General features: G+C 43.8%; 1 protein-coding gene across 1 annotated transcript in view; it reads left to right on the top strand.

Annotated features, from left to right (window-relative positions):
* The window catches only part of IPO5 (importin 5), an 84,323-nt gene that overhangs the window by 59,843 nt on the left and 4,493 nt on the right, over window positions 1-19,987 (top strand). The window contains exon 24 of the mRNA XM_054012414.1: window positions 14,135-14,363. Coding sequence (XP_053868389.1) covers window positions 14,135-14,363 — 229 coding nt within the window. The remainder of the gene's footprint in view (window positions 1-14,134; window positions 14,364-19,987) is intronic.

Below are 19,987 nucleotides of genomic sequence, written 5' to 3' on the forward strand. Positions count from 1 at the left end.
TCTCCCCCAGCAGCAACAGCTTTTGGATGTGGGAAGGGGTTGGGGCACCGGATGAGGTGAGGCAGGCTCTGGGTGGCATGTACCACTTCTGGGAAGCCCCCCAGGTAACATCCCCCTCACTCAGCTGCTAGGTGTAGGTGTAGGCAGGTAGCTCTGCACGCTGCCTCCTCCTGCAGGCACTACCCCTGCAGCTCCCATTGGCTGCGGTTTCCAGCCAATGAGAGCTGCCAAGCCAGCACTCTCCAGCTAGCAGCTGAGTGAAGGGGATGTCGCCGCTTCTGGGGAGGCCCCTGGGTATGTTGCCCAGAGCCTGCCTACCTCACCCTGTTCGGTGCCCCAACCCCCTCCTGCACCCAAACTTTGCTGTGGGGGCCTGAGACTGCAGCGTCTGGCGCAGGGGCTGCCTGAGCTGTCCCTGAGCCAGGCGCACCAGCCGCTGCAGAAGTCACAGAAAGTCATGGAATCTGTGACCTTTGTGACAAACTCGCAGCCTTTTTCATAATAGTGTAGTTCTGTTTTGGAGAGTCTGCCGTAGTAGTTTGAAACAGTTGCACCATGAGAGAGCTGAACCTCTGCATGCACTTTAATGGAATGTTAATTTCACATCCTAATGTGACTGCTGGGTATAACTTGGTTTGAGGTGGACTTGACTGAAGAGAGGTATTCAAAGTGAGAATCTTTTCTAGGTTTAGTGAATATATGCAAACAATGCTGTTCATCCACTCTACATTAAATTAATAACTCCTGTAAATGGTAAAAATATGGGCCTGCCCAAAGAGTTAATTTTTTAATGTTCATCGCCAAACACTAAACCCTTTCCTGAATTTAAGATTTGCCTGTCTAAAAATGCATTCATTCTCCTATGGGATAACTACTTGTAAGGATCAATGTGTCCAAAAAATTCCATTTTTATTGGTGACGATTAGAATAAAATAAAGGGGGAATACACTGTGGCTCTGGGGAAAGTATTGGTAGGAAGGGTTAATGTCCAGTCTGAAGGCCACACAAAGCTGACACTTCGTGACTATTGGGCATGTGCATTAGGGATATTGAACAGAAATGGGACATGAGATTAAAGTGTCACCTCTCCTTAAACATTTGTGACCCAAATATGAACATGTGACATTTGGTACCTTCAAATATTTGAAGGAGTTGGCTAGAAAGCTATATTTAGACCTATATTACTATTTATACACAACTGATTGGGAGCAATATTTCTAGACTGAAGAACTGATAAATTTAGAGTAGGCACAAAGCTTTAATTCAAACTGTAATAATGTAACATGAACCACTAACAAACAGCAGGCCAGTCCCTGTAGTGCTAAAAGGGTTGTCAGTTTAGTTTCTAAGGATTTTAAATATTGAATCTTGTATCCATTGTCCATAGATTTCACTAGCTGCTTTATTATAATAGGGACTGATTCCAGAAGCAAGTGTAGGCACTTCTGAGGGATTTGTAGAAGTTTAGATATTCTAATTTAATTGCTTAAGGCGCTATTTTTCTAGAAAATTATAGATCTGAATTACCCCAGGGGTCGGCAACCTGTGGCATGCGGCTCGCCAGGGTAAGCCCCCTAGTGGGCTGGGCCAGTTTGTTTACCTGCCGCGTCTGCAGGATCGGCTGTGGTTCGCCGCTCTAGACCAATGGGGGCGGCGGGAAGCCATGGCGGGCAGAACCCTTGGGGTCTTCCTACTTTTACCCAACTAGGAAACCTCTTATATTGTTGTTCTGACCACACCTAATGCCTTATGCATATGCTCTTTTCCTTATCTGTACTTCCCCACCCCATGAATATTGGGATGGCCTGTTTTTCATAGTTTTTCTTAGTTTCCCCTTATTCTTATTAGCATCTATGCACAACATGTGTCCATAGTAACCTGCGGTCAGAGCAGGATGTTCCATGATAATCAGGTATCTTGTGGTCTTGGACAATTGTCCATTGCAGTCTATTCTTCTGTAACATCACCTGTTGGAACATCTTTTACAGTAATCTTGTAACTTTACTGGCATAGAATTATTCCTAGGTCACCCTCTCATGTCAAGCATTCTTAGCCATACCAGGCCATAGGCTTAAGCTAAAATCTTACAAGCCTCAGACTCTAGGCCTTGCATCCCAGCCATGCTGTACTTATATACCTAATACACAATCATCATTCCTAAATACTTGTCAATCTTGTACTTACATCTATTTTACGTACATTGATTATATATGAAATAGCATAATAAAGCAAAATAGAGATAATGGATGTCAGGAAGGCGGATTTTGGTAAGCTCAGAGCTGATAGTTAAGGTCCCATGGGAATCAAGACTGAGGGGGAAAAACAACTAGGAGAGTTGGCAGTTTTTCAAATGTATACTATTAAGGGTCCAAAAGCAAGGTGTTCCGCTGGGTAGGAAAGATAGAAAATGTGGCTTAATCACGAGATCTTGCATGGTCTAAAAATAAAAAGTTGTCATAAAAAGTGGAAATTAGGACAAATTAGAAAGGATGAATATAGGCAAACAACACAGGAATGCAGGGGCAAGATTAGAAAGGCAAAGGCACAAAATGAGCTCAAACTAGCTACAGGAATAAAGGGAAACTAGAAGACTTTTTATCAATGCATTAGAAGCAAGAGGAAGACCAAGGACAAGGAAGGCCCACTGCTCAGTGAGGAAGGAGAAACAGTAACAGGAAACTTGAAAATGGCAGAGATGCTTAATGACTTCTTTGTTTCGGTCTTCACAGAGAAGTCTGAAGGAGTGCCTAATATAGTGAATGCTAGTGGGAAGGGGGTAGGTTTAGAAGATGAAATAAAAAAAGAATAAGTTTAAAAATCACTTAGGAAAGTTAGATGCCTACAAGTCACCAGGGCCTGATGAAATGCATCCTAGAATCAGTGGCGTAGCCAGGTGTAGCAGACAGGGGGAGCGATCACCAAAAAAGGCACCACCCACTGCGGTGCTCTTACTCACCCAGCGGCGCTTCTACTGACGGGGCGGCGCTCCGGATCTTCGGTGGCAGTTCAGCGGCGGGTCCTTCACTCGCTCCTCAGGTCTTCGGCGGCATTTCTGTGGCAGGTCCTTTGGTGCCGCCGAACACACCCGGAGCGAGTGAAGGACACGCCGCCGAAGACCTGGAGCGCTGCCCAGTCAGTAAAAGCGCCGCCGGGTGAGTAAAAATTAAAAAGGCGCAAAGAAATTGAAAAGGTGACACTTGTGCTCGGTGGGAGAGCGGCCGCTGCCCCGCTCCCCCCTCAGCTACGCTAAAATACTCCAGGAGCTAATGGAGGAGGTGTCTGAGCCTCTAGTTATTATCTTTGGAAAATCATGGGAGACAGGAAAGATTCCAGAAGACTGGAAAAGAGCAAATATAGTGCCCATCTATAAAAAGGGAAATAAAAACAACCCAGGAAACTACAGACCAGTTAGTTTAACTTCTGTGCCAGGGAAGATAATGGAGCAAGTAATTAAGGAAATCTGCAAACACTTGGAAGGTGGTAAGGTGATAGGGAATAGCCAGCATGGATTTGTAAAGAACAAATCATGTCAAACCAATCTGATAGCTTTTTGACAGGATAACGAGTCTTGTGGATGAGGGAAAAGCGGTGGATGTGGTATACCTAGACTTTAGTAAGGCATTTGATACGGTCTCGCATGATACTCTTATCGATAAATTAGGCAAATACAACTTAGATGAGGCTACTATAAGGTGGGTGCATAACAGACTGGATAACCATACCCAGAGAGTAGTTATTAATGGTTCCCAATCCTGCTGGAAAGGTATAAAAAGTGGGGTTCCGCAGGGGTTTGTTTTGGGATCGGCTCTGTTCAACATCTTCATCAACAATTTAGATATTGGCATAGAAAGTATGCTTATTAAATTTTCAGATTATACCAAACTGGGAGGGATTGCAACTGCTTTGGAGGATAGGATCATAATTCAAAATGATCTGGACAAATTGAAGAAATGGTCTGAGGTAAACAGGATGAAGTTTAATAAAGACAAATACTTAGTCCTCCACTTAGGAAGGAACAATCAGTTTCACACATACAGAATGGGAAGAGACTGTCTAGGAAGGAGTACGGCAGAAAGGGATTTAGGGGTTATAGTCAGTGATGAGCTGCCAAAGTCTTAACAACCGGTTCCCTATAAAAAGTTCTGATTTTAAGGGATGTGCCACAGTGTGTATTTTTTGTACCAATAGGGTTACCATACGTCCATATTTTCCCAGGAGGAATTTTTAAATTTAAAAAATTCGTCCTGGACAGTGATTTAAGAACCAAAAAGCCTGACATGTCCAGGAAAATACAGATGTATGTTAACCCTACCTAAAGTTCTTTTCTTTTTAAAAAAGATGGGCCTGAACTAGAAATGAGATCCGTTTCACATGTGTGGGTCCCCGCCACTCCCTGGGGGTGTGCTAGGGTGACCAGATGTCCTGATTTTATAGGGACAGTCCTGATTTTTGGGTCTTTTTCTTATTTAGGCTCCTGTTACCCCCCCCCCCCCCCCGGTCCCATTTTTTCACACTTACTGTCTGGTCACCCTAGGGTGTGCACATGTGTGGGTCCCAGCTGCTCCCTGCCCCCCTCATTGAAGCAGGTGTGCAGGGTTACTGCCCTGGGAACTGCAGGGTACCAGTGGACATGGGGCTGGCTGCAGACAAGGGCATGGAGTAGGGCTAGCTGGAGGCAGGGGGTGTGGGGCTGGCTGGAGACAGGAAGGTGCAGGATTGGCTGGAGACAGGGTGGGGGGGTGTGGGGCTGGCTGGAGGCAGGGCTGGGACTGACTGGAGGTAAGGGCTGGCTGCAGGCCGGGTGGGGGTGTGTGGGGCTGGCTGGTTTCGGGCAGGGCCGCGGGGTGGGGGTGTGTGGGGCTGGCTGGTGACAGAGGAGTGCAGGGCTGGCTGGCTTTGGGTAGGGGGGTTTGGCAGGGGTTGGCTGGAGACAGGGCAGGGGCTGGCTGCGGGCAGGGTGGCAGGTACTCACGGGGAGAGCGGTTCTGAGCAGCCCGAGCAACAGGACTCAGCCCAGGCCCAGCAGAGCAACTGGGGACCCCAGGCAGCAGCGGGAGCCCCAGGGGTCAGGGGAGCAGCAGCAGCAGGGCCAGGTGGAAGCCCACATGGCTCCTGCAGCGCAGCACCCCTGGCAGCCGGAGGAGGAATTACATCACTTCCCGGCCAGAGCCCATCAAAGCTGCAGCGCCCCCTCGCAGGGAGGCGGGTTAATAACTGGTTCTAAAACTGCTTCAAAATTTAACAACCAGTTTGCGCGAACCGGTGCGAATTGGCTCCAGCTCACCACTGGTTATAGTGGACCACAAACTAAATGAGTCAACAGTGTGCTGCTGTTGCAAAAAAACCAAACATGATTCTGGGATGCATTAACAGGTGTGTTGTGAGCAAGACACGAGAAGTCATTCTTCCGCTCTACTCTGCACTGGTTAGGCCTCAACTGGAGTATTGTGTCCAGTTCTGGGTATCGCATTTCAAGAAAGAAGTGGAGAAATTGGAGAGGGTCCAGCGAAGAGCAACAAGAATGATTAATGGTCTAGAGAAAATGACCTATGAAGGAAGGCTGAAAGAATTGGGTTTGTTTAGTTTGGAAAAGAGAAGACTGAGAGGGGACATGATAGCAGTTTTCAGGTATCTAAAAGGGTGTCATGAGGAGGAGGGAGAAAACTTGTTCATCTTGGCCTCTAAGGATAGAACAAGAAGCAATGGGCTTAAACTGCAGCAAGGGAGGTTTAGGTTGGACATTAACCACCCTGACAGTTAGGAACTTTAGCTAAACACTGGAATAAATTGCCTAGGGAGGTTGTGGAATCTCCATATCTGGAAATATTTAAGAGTAGGTTAGATAAATGTCTATCAGGGATGGTCTAGACATTTAGTCCTGCCATGAGGGCAGGGGACAGGACTTGATGACCTCTCGATGTCCTTTCCAGTCCTAGAATCTATGCATCTATATGAGTGGACCATAACACGAAGTACAATGATAAATGGATGATAAAACTAACCGATTGGCTACGCCTTCTTGCCTCTTCCATACTTCCTCTGCTGGGAAGGGAAATAGGCATGGGGCATGTGGCGCAGAAGACAATTATGTTGGCTTCATTTGTGCTGGTGAAGTTCGTTGAGTGATTGTCCCCATGGCTTCTACTTCCAGTGTGCACGCACCCCATATATGTCAGCTCACATTATTTTTGGCTAGCAGATCGTCTGGGGCTGTGTTTGGACCCCCTTTTGAGCCCTTAGCAGCTTTACCTTTTTACTTCCTGTCTGTGAATGCTGCATCTTTAGTATAAATGATCATAAGAGCGGCCATACTGGGTCCGACCAAAGGTCCATCTAGCCCAGGATCCCGTCTTCCAAAAGTGGCCAAAGCCAGGTGCCCCAGAGGGAATGAACAGAATAGGTAATCATCAAGTGATCCATCCCCTGTCGCCCATTCCCAGCTTCTGGCAGAGGCTAGGGACACCATCCCTGCCCATCCTGGCCGATAGCAGTTGATGGATCTATCCTCCATGAACTTATCTAGTTCTTTTTTTAATCCTTTTATAGTCTTGGCCTGCACAACATTCTCTGGCAAACTGTTCCACAGACTGACTGCGTTGAGTGAAAAAATACTTCCTTTAGTTTGTTTAAACCTGCTGCTTATTAATTTCACTTGGTGACCCTTAGTTCTTGTGTTAGGAGGAGGAGTAAATAATTATTTACTTTCTCCATACTGGTCATGATTTTATAGACCTCTATCATATCCCCCCTTAGAAGTCTCTTTTCCAAGCTGAAAAGTCCCAGTCTTATTTATCTCTCCTCATACAGAAGCCATTCCATACCCCTACTAATTTTTGTTGCCCTTTTCTGAACCTTTTCCAATTCCAATATATCTTTTTGAGATGGGGCGACCATGTCTGCATGCAGTATTCCAGATGTGGGCGTACCATGGATTTATATAGACGGTATATTTTCTGTTTTATTTATCTCTTTCTTAATGATTCCCAACATTCTGTTTGCTTTTTTGACTGCTGCTGCACATTGAGTGGATGTTTTCAGAGAACTACCCACAATGACTCCCAAGATCTTTCTTGAGTGGTAAACGCTAATTTACACCCCATCATTTTATATGTGTAGTTGGGATTGTTTTTCAATGTTGATTACTTTTAATTTATCAACATTGAATTTCATCTGCCACTTTGTTGCCCAGGCACCAGGTTTTCAGAGATCCTTTTGTAAGCTCTTCACAGTCTGCCTGGACCTTACCTATCTTGTAGTTTTGTATCTGCAAATTTTGCCCCTTTTGTTTACCCCTTTTTCCAGATCATTTATGAATACGTTGTAATGGACTGGTCCCAGTATAGACCCCTTGGGGATACCACTATTTACCTCTCCATTCTGAAAACTGACCATTTATTCCTACCCTTTGTTTGCTATCTTTTAACCAGTTACCAATCCATGAGAGGACCTTCCCTCTTATCCCATGACAGCTTATAAATAACATCAGCTCATAGGATAGGGGAAATTCAGGGCCTTATGGCTGATCTACCTTCTACAGTGTTCCATAAAGTTAAGGTGACTCTTTGGAAGTAACTTGGGGTGCAGCCTAAGATTGTTTCCAGTTTTCACTTAACTGGAAGATTAATCAACTGATTTTTCTTTCCCAAGACCTGCTTTGGGGGGAAAGCTAAATTGCACACTATGGATGTAGTCTGGGCTCTTTCATATGATCTGGATAGCACAAGACTCTTCAGGAGCTCCCCCAGACTGTAGCCTTTGCAAACAGTATTAAGGGTCAAGCTTTTTCCACCCAAAGGTTGTCTATGTAAGTATCTAACTGTCTTAGAATGTGGTAGCTAATGTGTGTGCCACCCAGGCAGGTTAAAGCCTATTCCATCAGGGATCAGGCAACCTCCTTAAGAAGCATTCCTATTTCAGAAATTTGCAAGATGGCTACAGGGAATCAGTCCACACTTTTATCTAGCACTGTTCCTTAGTTGATGCTTCAAGATCAGATGTCCTTTTTGGTAGAGCAGTGCTACAATTTTTGTTTAAATAGGACTCCCAGACCTACCTCAGAGTTCTGAGGTAACTGCTTGCTAGTCACTAGAAGAGGAATCCATGCTGAAAATCACTTGGAAGTAAAGTTTGATGGTCTTCAGTAACTAGCTCTTCAAGATGTTGTCCAGATGGATTCCACAACTCACTCTATTTACCTGCTTCTACAGAATGCTATAAGCTACAGTATGCTGTACTACTGGCAATGGAACTGAGGAATTGTTGGGCCTGCTCCGTTTTTATGCTCTGTGGTGGGGGGCCATGCAAATATCCAAGATGCAGGCACAGTCCCAACAGACACTAGTAGCTAAAACCAATTTGTCATATGCTTGGGGTGCATGTGCACCAGAAGTGGAATTCACGTGAACACAGTTACTGAAGATGACTGTTCATTCTTCAACTAATTGTCCCTATGGGTGCTCCAGTTCAGGACGTGCATTTGCCCATGCAATTTGTGGGAGACTTTGTCAGCAGCATCCATGGGTCTGCTCCTTCACCCTACACATTCTCGTACTCTGAAGGAAGGATATATAGGGAAGAGTGGACCCACTGCCACTCCCGATTCCTGCTCAACTGTTTGTGGCTCAAGATGGAGCGTTGGGTTTCCACTTAGCTATGTGGGTAACTTGCTAATTTTTTCTTATTTGTTCTTTACTTTAGTATTTTCTTTTTAAAATATTAAGCACAATTTGTGGGGGGTCATGTCCCTTCTCTTCCTTTTTCCCACAACTTGGGCCTATCATTCAACATAACTTGTTAGGAAACTCATTCAGCATAGGCCTCAATCTGCAGCCTTTCCTAACCAGTTATGCCCAAGACTCCAGGCTTCAAGCACTGTCAGACCTGCCCACAGGGCTTTCTCCTGCAGCAACAGGCATTCTGGCTGCCTCTGCTGTCTTGGAGAGACTCAATGTCCCTTCCAAATGTAAGATCTGCACTGCATTCAAAGGCAGATTTAAGCTGAGGAGGCTAGAGTAAAACTCCTTATAAAACCTTCTTTGAGATCTGCAGGATCTGAGGTGCTCCTTGCTCCCTCCCCTCCCCCAATCCTTCCCTGGTACATCAGTTTCAGCTGCTCAGAGCACCACAGTGACCATGGGGGCCCTTCAGTCTTCCAGAACACCAAAAAAAGACCCTATTATCCAGAACAAAAAACAAAAGGAGGGGGAAGTCACCTTCTCAAACTCCATCCTGGTATGAGAACTGTATCTTCTATCCCCCTCTGGAACAGAGACCCCAGTACAGGTTCAAAAGAGTTCTCTGAGTACCTAGAAACCAGCCAGCCAGCAACTAACAGGAGTATCATCGGTACTGGACTCAGTGCCTCTGAAGCATAAGAACTCCTTTAACACCTAGGTGCCCAAGTCTTCAGTACAGTCTCTGGTACCTCCCAATGTGCTGACTCCTGAGGAACGCTATCCAGATCCATTACCATCTAGGTTCCTCTCCCATGAAGATGTTTGGCTCTCGGAAGAGTCTGAATCCCTTCTCAGGTTATTGGTCCCTCACTGGCTCCCAGTACCAACACGACCACTGGTACCAACACCTTGCCCTTCTGATGGTACTTGCACTGATTGTTAGGTATCACTTCAGGGTTCCTCCAACTTCCAGTTCTACCTTTCCTCTTTTGGGGTATATCATGAGGAAGACGCTCCCAGCAGGAGATGCACTTGGTAACACTGGCAGGAACGATCTTGGAGTATTACCCCCTTTTCCTTGCATCTAACCACAGTGGACTTATTGGAAACTGTGGGCCTCCTAAGGTGTGCAGTTTTAAAGGATACTCTCATGTCAGAGTGCACATTAGGGAACAGCAACCACCAACACCAAGTCTTATCCCACAGGGGGATTCTCCAGAGGAGCAGGAGCCAGGTGCAGAAGTGGCCAACACCCCCTTTCCACAGATCCTTCTCCTCACTAGACTCAATTATCTCCCCTTCCCATGCAGATGATTTCAGGGCCTTCCAGGAATTTATGAAAAGGATTGCAGAGGCCTTACAAATCTTGCTAGAAGAGATGCAGGAACTTCAGCATTTATTTCAGGACATTCTCCAAGGCAAAATCACCTTGCCCATCAACCACACTGATGTCACCAGCCCATGTGGTGTGGTAAACTCCAGCTACATACCACCCACTTGTAAGAGGCTTGATGAAAAGATATTATATTCACCCCCAAGGGCTCAAAGTACCTTCTCCCACTGAACCCCCAACTATTTGGTTGTTGATGGTGTTAACAAAAGGAACAGACAACGCCATTGTCTAGATCAGTGCCGTCTGACAAGGAGCTGAGATGGCTAGACCGTTTTAGCTGGAAGAGTTACTCCTCTGCCACTTTGCAATTCAGAGTAGCCAGCTACCAAGCCCTGATAGCAAAATATGATTTCCCAAAATATTCTAAGTTCTTGCATTTTATTGAACTTCTGCCACAGGACTAAGAGGAGTAGCCAGCTACCAAACCCCCATTACAGAAAGCCAGATGATTGCCAAGGCCTCACTCAATGCTGCCAATGCAGCTATGCACTATATAGCTACTGCTATAGTCATGTGTTGAGTTTTTGGTTCCAATCCTCCAACCTACTCCAAAAAGTACAAAACACAGGAGAACCTTCCCTCCTATGTCTTAAGCTGTTTAGGAACATTGCAGACAGGTCCCTCCAATCACAAAAAGACTGCTGGGTATCATTGCAATCCCTCAATGTCTACAGACCTGCAGCAAAAAGAAAATTCAGTATGCTGGAAAGGCAGCTCCACAGGCTTGCCCAGTCCACTATAGCCCATGAGACTTGTGGAACCTCTCAGAAAGAAGCCCAGATTCTCTAAGAAAGGGCTATCCTCCAGTTACATAAGTCAGTTACTTTCTCAAAACAGTTGTTTTGACCACTTGGTCAAGAGTCATGACCTGTCTCCCATTTCAGATCATATGTTATACCAATCCCCCCTCAACAGCCCTATGGTGCTCCTTTCCCATTTCCTGCCTGCCTGAGAACTTATCACCTCTGACAGGTGGATCCTGGAGGATTTCCAGTGGGCTGTTCCATTCAGTTCAACTCCCTCTTCCCCATCCTCCCTTTCCATCCCACTTCAGGTACGCTTCTTATGGGGCTGTCCTAAAACAGACAATATCCCTTCTAACTATGGGGGCGATCAAACCTGTTCCATTGGACTTCATCAGAAAAGAATTACTTCTTAGTCCCCAAGAAGAATGGATGTTGGAGACAGGACATTGAAAACCTTCATCCTCTCGCAGCGTTTCAGAATGGTAACTCTCAGTAATAATTCCCTCTGGATCTAGAAGATTGATTTGTCTCCCTTGATCTTCACGATGCTTATTTTCCTATATATACCCCTCACGCAGGTGTTTCCTTTGTTTTGAGATTGGCAGGGACCACTACCAATACTGTGTCCTATCTTTTTGGCCTTTCCACCACCTTAAGGGCCTTTATCCAAGTTCTCTTAGCTATTGTAGCCCATTGCCATCAGATGGGGATATTTGTCTTTTCCTGTCTGGATGACTGGCTTTCTGAAGGATCCCTTGTTTCTGAAGGTACAGTCAGCAACCGACAAGGCCCTATCACTGTTCCACTCTTTGGGTCTCTGCCTCGATGGAGAAGAGTCTACGATGAAACACACAAAACAAATATACTTCATAGGGGCCACTCTGGACTCCATTACCTTCAGAGCATGCTTTCCCACAGGCAGGTTCATTACAAAGTCCAGTCTTGTTTTTACAATGTAACAGAGCCTGCACACCACAGCAAAAGGCTTGCCTTCAATTCCTGGGCCACATAGCAGCCTGTACCCTGTTGTAACACTGTTGGCAAGACTACACTCCCATTGTCTTCAGCCTGGTTAAGAGCAGTTTACACATGGAGTAAACCGTTTATCCAATTGGGTATCAATACCCCAGATGGTCCTCAACTTCTCTCAACAGGTGTTGGGGACAAAAAGTCTGTGTGGGAGTTCCATTCCACTTTCAAGACTTTACAGCTTGGGGCAAGTGGAATCCCACAAGAGGCCACTCTAGTCACATTTATCTTTCAAGATCTTTCCTATAGCCATCACCTTGGCTAGGAGAGCTTTGGGCCCTTATGGCTGACCTACTGTACATGGTATTCATCATGACATGGTGACATTACATTCCTATCCTCATTTCCTACGTAAGGTAATCTTCAGAGTTCCATGTTAATCAGGACACTCATCTATCAGTGTCTTGTCCCAGCCCTCACTCTTCGAGAGAAGAAGCTAATCTCCATATACTAGACATAAGAAGAGCTCCAGCTTTTTACCTTGACAGGACTAAGCCCTTCAGGGCTTCTCCTAGACTTTTCATCACTATCACAGAATGAATGAAAGAGGATCCAATCTCCTCCCAAAGGCTGTTTAAATGGGTGTTGGGATGCTTATTAATCTGTTACAATGCCTCAGAGGTACATCATTGTCCTAGTGATTGCTTATTCCACCAAAGCCCAGTCTACCTCTATAGCCTTAGTGAAGAAGGTGTTCATCTTGGATATTTGCAAAGCTGCAACCTGGTCATCAATGCATATGTTTTTCCAGCACTATGCTGTTTTGCATGCTTCCAGAGCCAGCGTAACTTTTGGTGACTCTGGTCTATGTTCCATACTGAATCCACCTCCTGAGCAGCCTGCTCCATAATTGATGTACTGCTTGAGAATCTCCTGCAGTGGAGCACCACAGGGATAACTGATCAAGGGACAGGTTTAATTAGATTGTAATTACAGTAATTGGACTTCTCAGGTAGAGCACCCACAGGGACAAACTACTGTCTACCCTCCTTGCCCTCTGCTTCAGTCATTCTTTTGGACTTCATAGTTGAGAAGGAATTGGAGCTGCAGTGGGTCTGCTTTTCCCTATATACCCTTACACTGGAGCATGAGGATATGTAGTACACAAGTGCGGACCCTCAGGCACTGCTGATTACATCTCCAATCAAGCATGCGTGGGCACATGCACATCCTGAAATGGAGCCTCCATAGGGACAAAACATTTTGAACGCTAGTTACTGTACAAAGTAAGTAACCACCTTCTCTAGCCTTTTCAGGCGAGTATATTTCTGCTTGTGTCATCTGGGTGGTGTAAAATGGATTTAGCAGACAGGATAATTTGGCCCTTCTGAACTTTTTTTATTGCCTATTTTAGGAAGTGCATATATGTAACGTGCATATGCATACACATAACAAATACATATATTCTCTTGCTCAATATGTATTCTGAGTCATCAGGTTTTTAATCTAGTTGAGTGGTTCTCAAACTTTAGCAACCCGAGGACCCCCATTTTGATTTAAAATTTTTCGGGGACTCCCAAGCCCTCTGCTCAGCCCCCACTCCAGCCCTTCCACCAAGGCTCTTACCCCCACCCCGCTTCTTCCCAGCTCCGCTCCACCCAGGCCCCTCCTCTTCCCTGCTTCTTTCCCCTCTCCCCCAAGTGTGCCCCATGCTAGTGCCTCCTGCATGTTGGGAACAGCTGTTCAGTGGCATGCAGGAGGCACTGGGAGGGTGGAGGAGGAGTTAATCGGCAGGGCCCGCATACCTATTGGAGTACCCTCGAGGACTCCCATTTGAGAAATGATGATCTAATCGAACTTTGCCATTTATATACTTTTACTAAGCTGTTTTGAGACTGTAAATTTAAAAATGCATATAGCTAAAAAATTTCTACCCATTACAAGTAACATTACCACAGCTGAAGGGCTATAGACAATGTTCTATTACTGTTCAGGTTAACTTTGTATGTTTGGCAGCTGACCGTTTCATTGCTTCCCTTGAATAGTCAATCAGTTTTGTGTGCTTTTTACATAGTCAGTACATTGTTTTTATGCCTTTCACACAGCAACAAGGCAGCGGGGGAGAAATCCTCTTTAAAATGTAAAGATTGGAAAGCCACAAAAAAAGCGGGGAGACTTAAACAGATGAATTATTTGAAACTGCATTTGACTCAATTTTTTAAACTACCCATATCTGAAGTTGTGTGTCTGCAAGAGGTTTAGTGCCCTAGTGTGCAACACTATTGTTGCTTAAGTGCAAGCATTTAACTTGGTTATACATGAGGTTTTTTCCTAATTTTGCACTTTTACAGAGGCCCTTCCATTGCTGGTGAGAGTTATTCAGTCACCAGATGCCAAAACCAAAGAGAACGTCAATGCAACAGAGAACTGTATTTCAGCTGTAGGGAAGATCATGAAATTCAAACCTGATTGTGTAAATGTTGAGGAAGTCCTGCCACACTGGTTATCATGGCTTCCACTACATGAAGACAAAGAAGAAGCTGTTCATACTTTCAATTACCTGTGTGACCTAATTGAGAGGTAAGGTGAAAATGTACCTTGATATAATGCATAAAATAAGCATACTTGTAGTCTGCTTATTTTTCTTGTACACATTCTCTAATAGTGGGACTTATACTCATTTTTATTTCTCTAGCGGATGTATACACATTATCTTGAACATGAAAATTAATGTCGTTCTTTCATATTCCATTAGTAAGGCTAAGATTTTGTCATGGATATTTTTAGTGAAAGTCACGGACAGGTAACAGGCAATAAAGAAAAATTAATGGAAGCCGGTGACCCTGTCTCTGACTCCTACTAAAAATATCCATGATGAAATGGGAAGGGATTGGACAGCTGCGGGATCTTTCAGGTGTTCTTGGAGCAGCTGTGTAAGAACAGTGAAACAATGCAAATAGTCCAGTTTTAGAGTACAGTGGTGGTGTCTCCCTTAGTGCAGTTCTGAAGTATTGGCAATCGGTGAAGTCCTACAGTGAATTTTAATACTACTTAAATAGGTTCTCTCTCCTTCCAGTGTTGTCAATATAGATATCCAGTCTTGGAAATGCTTATAAACTGTATGAAAGCCCAGAATCTTCTGGAAAGTTTTTGACCATTGGGTGATATGTAGACTTCTTTTCAGAGATCACTAGGCAGCCCACAATCCGTGCATTCAGTGTTGACTACTTTATTCTGTCACAAAACTGGGAAAACACAGAGACCTTCAGCCTCATGCTGATCAGTGTAAGGTTAGCAATCAAGAAATCATTTATCATCTATCACTGATAAATCTCCCAACTTCTGATATAGCTAAAAACTTGCTACCTGAATTCTCCACCTTAATCAAAACAAAATGGAATCCTACAAAAAGTGGAAACATGGACAAATTGCTGAGGAGAACAAAAGAATAGCATAAGCATGTAGGGACAAAGAAAGGATAAACATACAATGAGTTACACCTTAAAGGCAATAAGAAGAGATTCTTTAAATACATTAGGAGCAAGAGAAGAATGAAGGAAAGTGTAGGTTTTCTGCATAGCAGGGAAGGAGAGCTAATAACTGATGACATCAGGAAGCTGACGTATTTAATGCTGTTTTGCGTCATTCTTCACTAGAAAGGTTAATTGTGACCAGATACTCAACATAGTTAATATTAACAACAAGATGGAAGGAACACAAGCCAAAATAGGGAAAGAAGGGGTTAAAGAATATTTAAGAACATAAAAATGGTCATAGTGGGTCAGACTAATGGCCATCCAGCTTGGTATCCTGTCTTCCAACAGTGGCCAGTGCCAGATGCTTGAGAGGGAATGAACAAAACAGAGCAATTATCACGTGATCCATCCCCTGTTGTCCAGTCTCAGCTTATGGCAGTTAGTGGTTTAGGAACACCTGGAGCATGGGGTTGTCCCTGACCATCTTGGCTAGTAGGCATTGATGGACTTATCCTCCACAAACTTACCTAATTCTTTTTTGAATCTAGTTACACATTTGGCCTTCACAACCTCCTCTGGCAATGAGTTCAACTAGTTGACCGCGTTGCTTGAAGTACTTCCTTATGTTTGTTTTAAATCTGCTGCCTATTAATTTCATTGGGTGACCCTTGATTCTTATGTTACGTGAAGGGGTATATAACTCTTCCCTTTTCTCCCTTCCCCTTTCTCCCCACCATTCATGATTATATAGACTTCTATCATATCCCCCCTTAGTCATCTCTTTTCCAAGCTGAACAGTTCCAGTCTTTTTCATCTCTCCTCAGATGGAAGCTGTTCCATACCCCTAATCATTTTTGTTGGCCTTCTCTGTACTTTTTGTGATTCTAATATATCGTTTTTGAGATGGGACAACTGGAACTGCACACAGTATTCAAGATGTGAACATACCATGGATTTATATAGCAGCTTTGTTTCCTGTGTTATAGTCTATCCCTTTCCTAAGAGTTCCTAAAATTGTTAGCTTTTTTGACTGCCACTGCACATTGAACAGATATTTTTAGAGAACTATCCACAGTGACTCCAAGCTCTAACTTGAGGCTAAATAACTACCATATATACTTTATTCATTAGCCCGTTCATTTATAAGCCGACCCCCCCCCCAGATGGTTAAATATAACAAAAAATAACAATAACTGGTAAAAATAACAAAAACTGTACGACTTTCATAAGCTGACCCTATATTTCAGGGGTTGGCAAACTTTGGCTCCTGGCCCGTTAGGGTAAGCCGCTAGCAGGCCTGGACGTTTTGTTTACCTGGAGCGTTCACAGGCATGGAGCACCTCAGCTCCCAGTGTCCGCGGTTTGCCGATCCCAGCCAATGGCGCGCCGCTTTCCACAGCTCCTATTGGCTGGGAACGGCGAACCGCGGCCACAGAGCGCCAAGGGGCTCCATGCCTGCAGACGCTTCAGGTAAACAAAACGACAGTGTGTTAGATATTCAGTGATTGCCTAGAGTTTTTAAAATAATCAGATTTTGGTGTAGATGCGTTTATAAGCTGACCCCTGCTCTTTGATGCGTCACTCTTTTACCAAAAATATTCTGCTTATGAATGAGCATATGGTAATTTAGACTCCATTTTGAATGTATCATCAGGATTGTTTTCCAATGTGTGTTACTTTGAATTTATCAACATTGAATTTCATCTGCAACTTTTTTGCTCCATTCACCCAGTTTTAGGCAATCCCTTGGTAGCTTTTTGCAGTCAGTTTTGGATTTAATTATCTTGAGGAATTTTGTGTAGTTTTCAAATTTTGCCATCTCACTGTTCACTCCATTTTCCAGATCACTTATGAATATTGAACAGTACTGGTCCCAGTACAGATTTTTGAGGGCCCCTGCTATTTACCTTATTTCCATTATTTCCTCTTTCCTGCCCTTTTGTTTCTTATTTTTTAACTAATTACTGATCCATGAGAGAACCTTACCTCTTATCTCATGACTGCTTACTTTACTCAAGAGCTTTTAGTGTGGGACCTAGTCAAAGGCTTTCAGAAAGTCCAAGTACACTATATGCACTGAATCACCTTTATCCACATGCTTGTTGACATTCTGAGAATTCTAATAAATTGGTGAGGCATGACTTCCTTTTACAAAAGCCATGTTGACTCTTTCCCAACTTGTTGTGTTCATCTATGTGCCTGATAATTCTTTCCTTTACTATAGCTTCAGCCAGTTTGCCTGATACTGAAGTCAGGCTTACCAGCCTGTAATTGCCAGGATCACCTCTAGAGTCTTTTATAAAAATTGGTTACATGATCTGTCCTCCAGTTATCTGATGCAATAGGTTACATACCATAGTCAGTAGTTCTGCAATTTCATATTTGATTTCCTTGAGAAATCTTGGGTGAATACCATCTGGTTCTGCTCACTTATTACTATTTCACTTATCAATTTGTTCCAAAATCATCTCTATTGATACATCAGTCTGGGACAGTTCCTCAAATTTGTCACTTAAAAAGAACGGCTCAGGTGTGGGAATCTCCTTTACATTCCTCTGCAGTGGAGTGATGCAAAGAATTAATTTAGCATCTCTGCAATGGCAGAGATAAGTTAGATAAATTCAATGTAATCAAGTTGGCAGGGGCTGATGAAATTCATTTAGGGTACTTAAGGAACTAGCTGCAGCAATCTCAGAACTGTTAGCAGTTATCTTTGAGAACTCATGGAGGGTGGGTGAGGTCCCAGAGGACAGTTTAAGTCCCAGAGAATTGGAGAAGGGCAAATATATAGTACCTATCATTTAAAAAAGGGGAACAAAGAGGACCCACAGAATTATAGACCAGTCAGCCTAACTTAATACCTAGAAAGATACTGACACAAATATTCAACAATTAGTTTGTAAGCATCTAGAGGATAAGTCATACCAAATCCATTTAATTCTTTTATGGGGTTAATGGCCTAGAAGCAGTGTTTCTCAACAACTGGTCCATGGACCAGTGCTAGTCCCTGAGGTCTCCCTGGCACAGTTTAGGAAGGCAGTAAGCCAGTCCCTGGTATCAAAAAGGTTGAGAAACACTGGCCTACAGGATGGGGGTGGGGAAGCAGTAGACATAATGTATCTTGATTTTTAGTAAGGCTTTCAATACAGTCCAATGTGACATTCTCATAAGCAAACTAGGGAAATGCACTCTAGATGAATTTACTAGATAACTGATTGAAAGACTGCACTCAGAGTATTATCAGTGGTTTGGTATCACACTGCTGTGGGGGGGGGAGGGGGAGCATATCTAGTGGGGTCCTGCAGGGGTCAGTCCTGGGTCCAGTACTAGTCAATATTTTCATTAATGACTTGAAGGGAAGGTTATATTTATAAAACTTGCGGATGACACCAAGCTGGGAGGGATTGCAAGCATTTTGGAGGACAGGATTAGAATTCAAAAGAACATTGATAAATTGAAGAATTGGTCTGAAATCAACAAGATGAAATTCAATAAAGACAAGGGCAAAGTACTATACTTAAGGAAAAATCAAATACACAACTACAAAATAGGGAATTAACTGGTAAGGTGGTAGTACTGCCGAAAAGAATCTGTTATAGTGGATCACAAATTTAATATGAGTCAACAGTGTGATTCAGTTGTGAAAAAGGCTGATATTCTGGGGTCTATTAAGAGGTGTGTTTGTAAGTAAGACGGTGGAGGTAATTGTCCCATTTGACTCGGCACTGGCGAGGCCTCAGTTGGGGTAGAGTGAGTTCTGGGTGTCACACTTTAGGAAAGATGTGGACAATTAGAATCCAGAGGAGAGCAACAAAAATGATGAAAAGTTTAGAAAACCAGACCTATAAGGAAAAGTTTTTAAAAAGAAAAGGGCTGGGCATGTATAGTATTGAGAAAAGAAGACTGGGGGGGGGCCCTGAGAACAGTCTTTAAATATGCTAAGGGCTGTTATAAAGAGGATGGTGATCAATTGTTTTCCATATCCACTGAAGGTAGGACAAGAAGTTATGGGTTTAATCTGCAGCAATGGAAATTTAGGTTGAAGATTAGGAAAAGCTTGCTAACTAAAGGGTAGTTAAGCACTGGAAAAGGCTTCCAAGGGTGATTATAGTACCACCGTTATTGGAGGTTTTTAAGAACATGTTGGACAAACCTGCCAGGGATGGCCTAGGCTTATTTGGTCCTGCCTAAGTGTAGGGGGTTGTTTGTTCCTCAGCGCAGGGGGCTGGACTCAAGGTCTCTTCCAGCCCTATGATTAGATCTTTCATTTTTGGTTTACAATCATAGAGCAGATTGTGATGGGAACTCATGGAGTATCTACAAGGATCAAATCTCATGATGCTTCGTATAAACCAGGGTTTGAAACCAAAATGGTACTGGTGGCATTGGTAGATATCCTGGTGATGGATAATTGGGTGCCCACGCTGATATTGTTAGACCTGTCAGCTGCCTTCAATACCATTTGGGTCTGTCTTATTCTCCCTGACTTTTTTACATAACTCCCTTTAATCTTCTCAACTCCTTTGATTGACTAGCACTAACCCTTTTCATATTTCAAAGTCCTTGTATTATGGCATTCCTCACTCTATAGGAGGAATGGTTGGCTCTCCCTTTGGAGCCAGTCAATACCATTTTACATCAGTTCTGGGAGGGAGGGAGTAAATCAGTTTAAAATATACAAAGCCTTCCCTACCACAGTGCTCCAGTTCCTGCTTTTCCCAACATAAC

Source organism: Malaclemys terrapin, chromosome 1, assembly GCF_027887155.1.
Source record: "Malaclemys terrapin pileata isolate rMalTer1 chromosome 1, rMalTer1.hap1, whole genome shotgun sequence".
NCBI classification, from domain to species: Eukaryota; Metazoa; Chordata; order Testudines; family Emydidae; genus Malaclemys; species Malaclemys terrapin.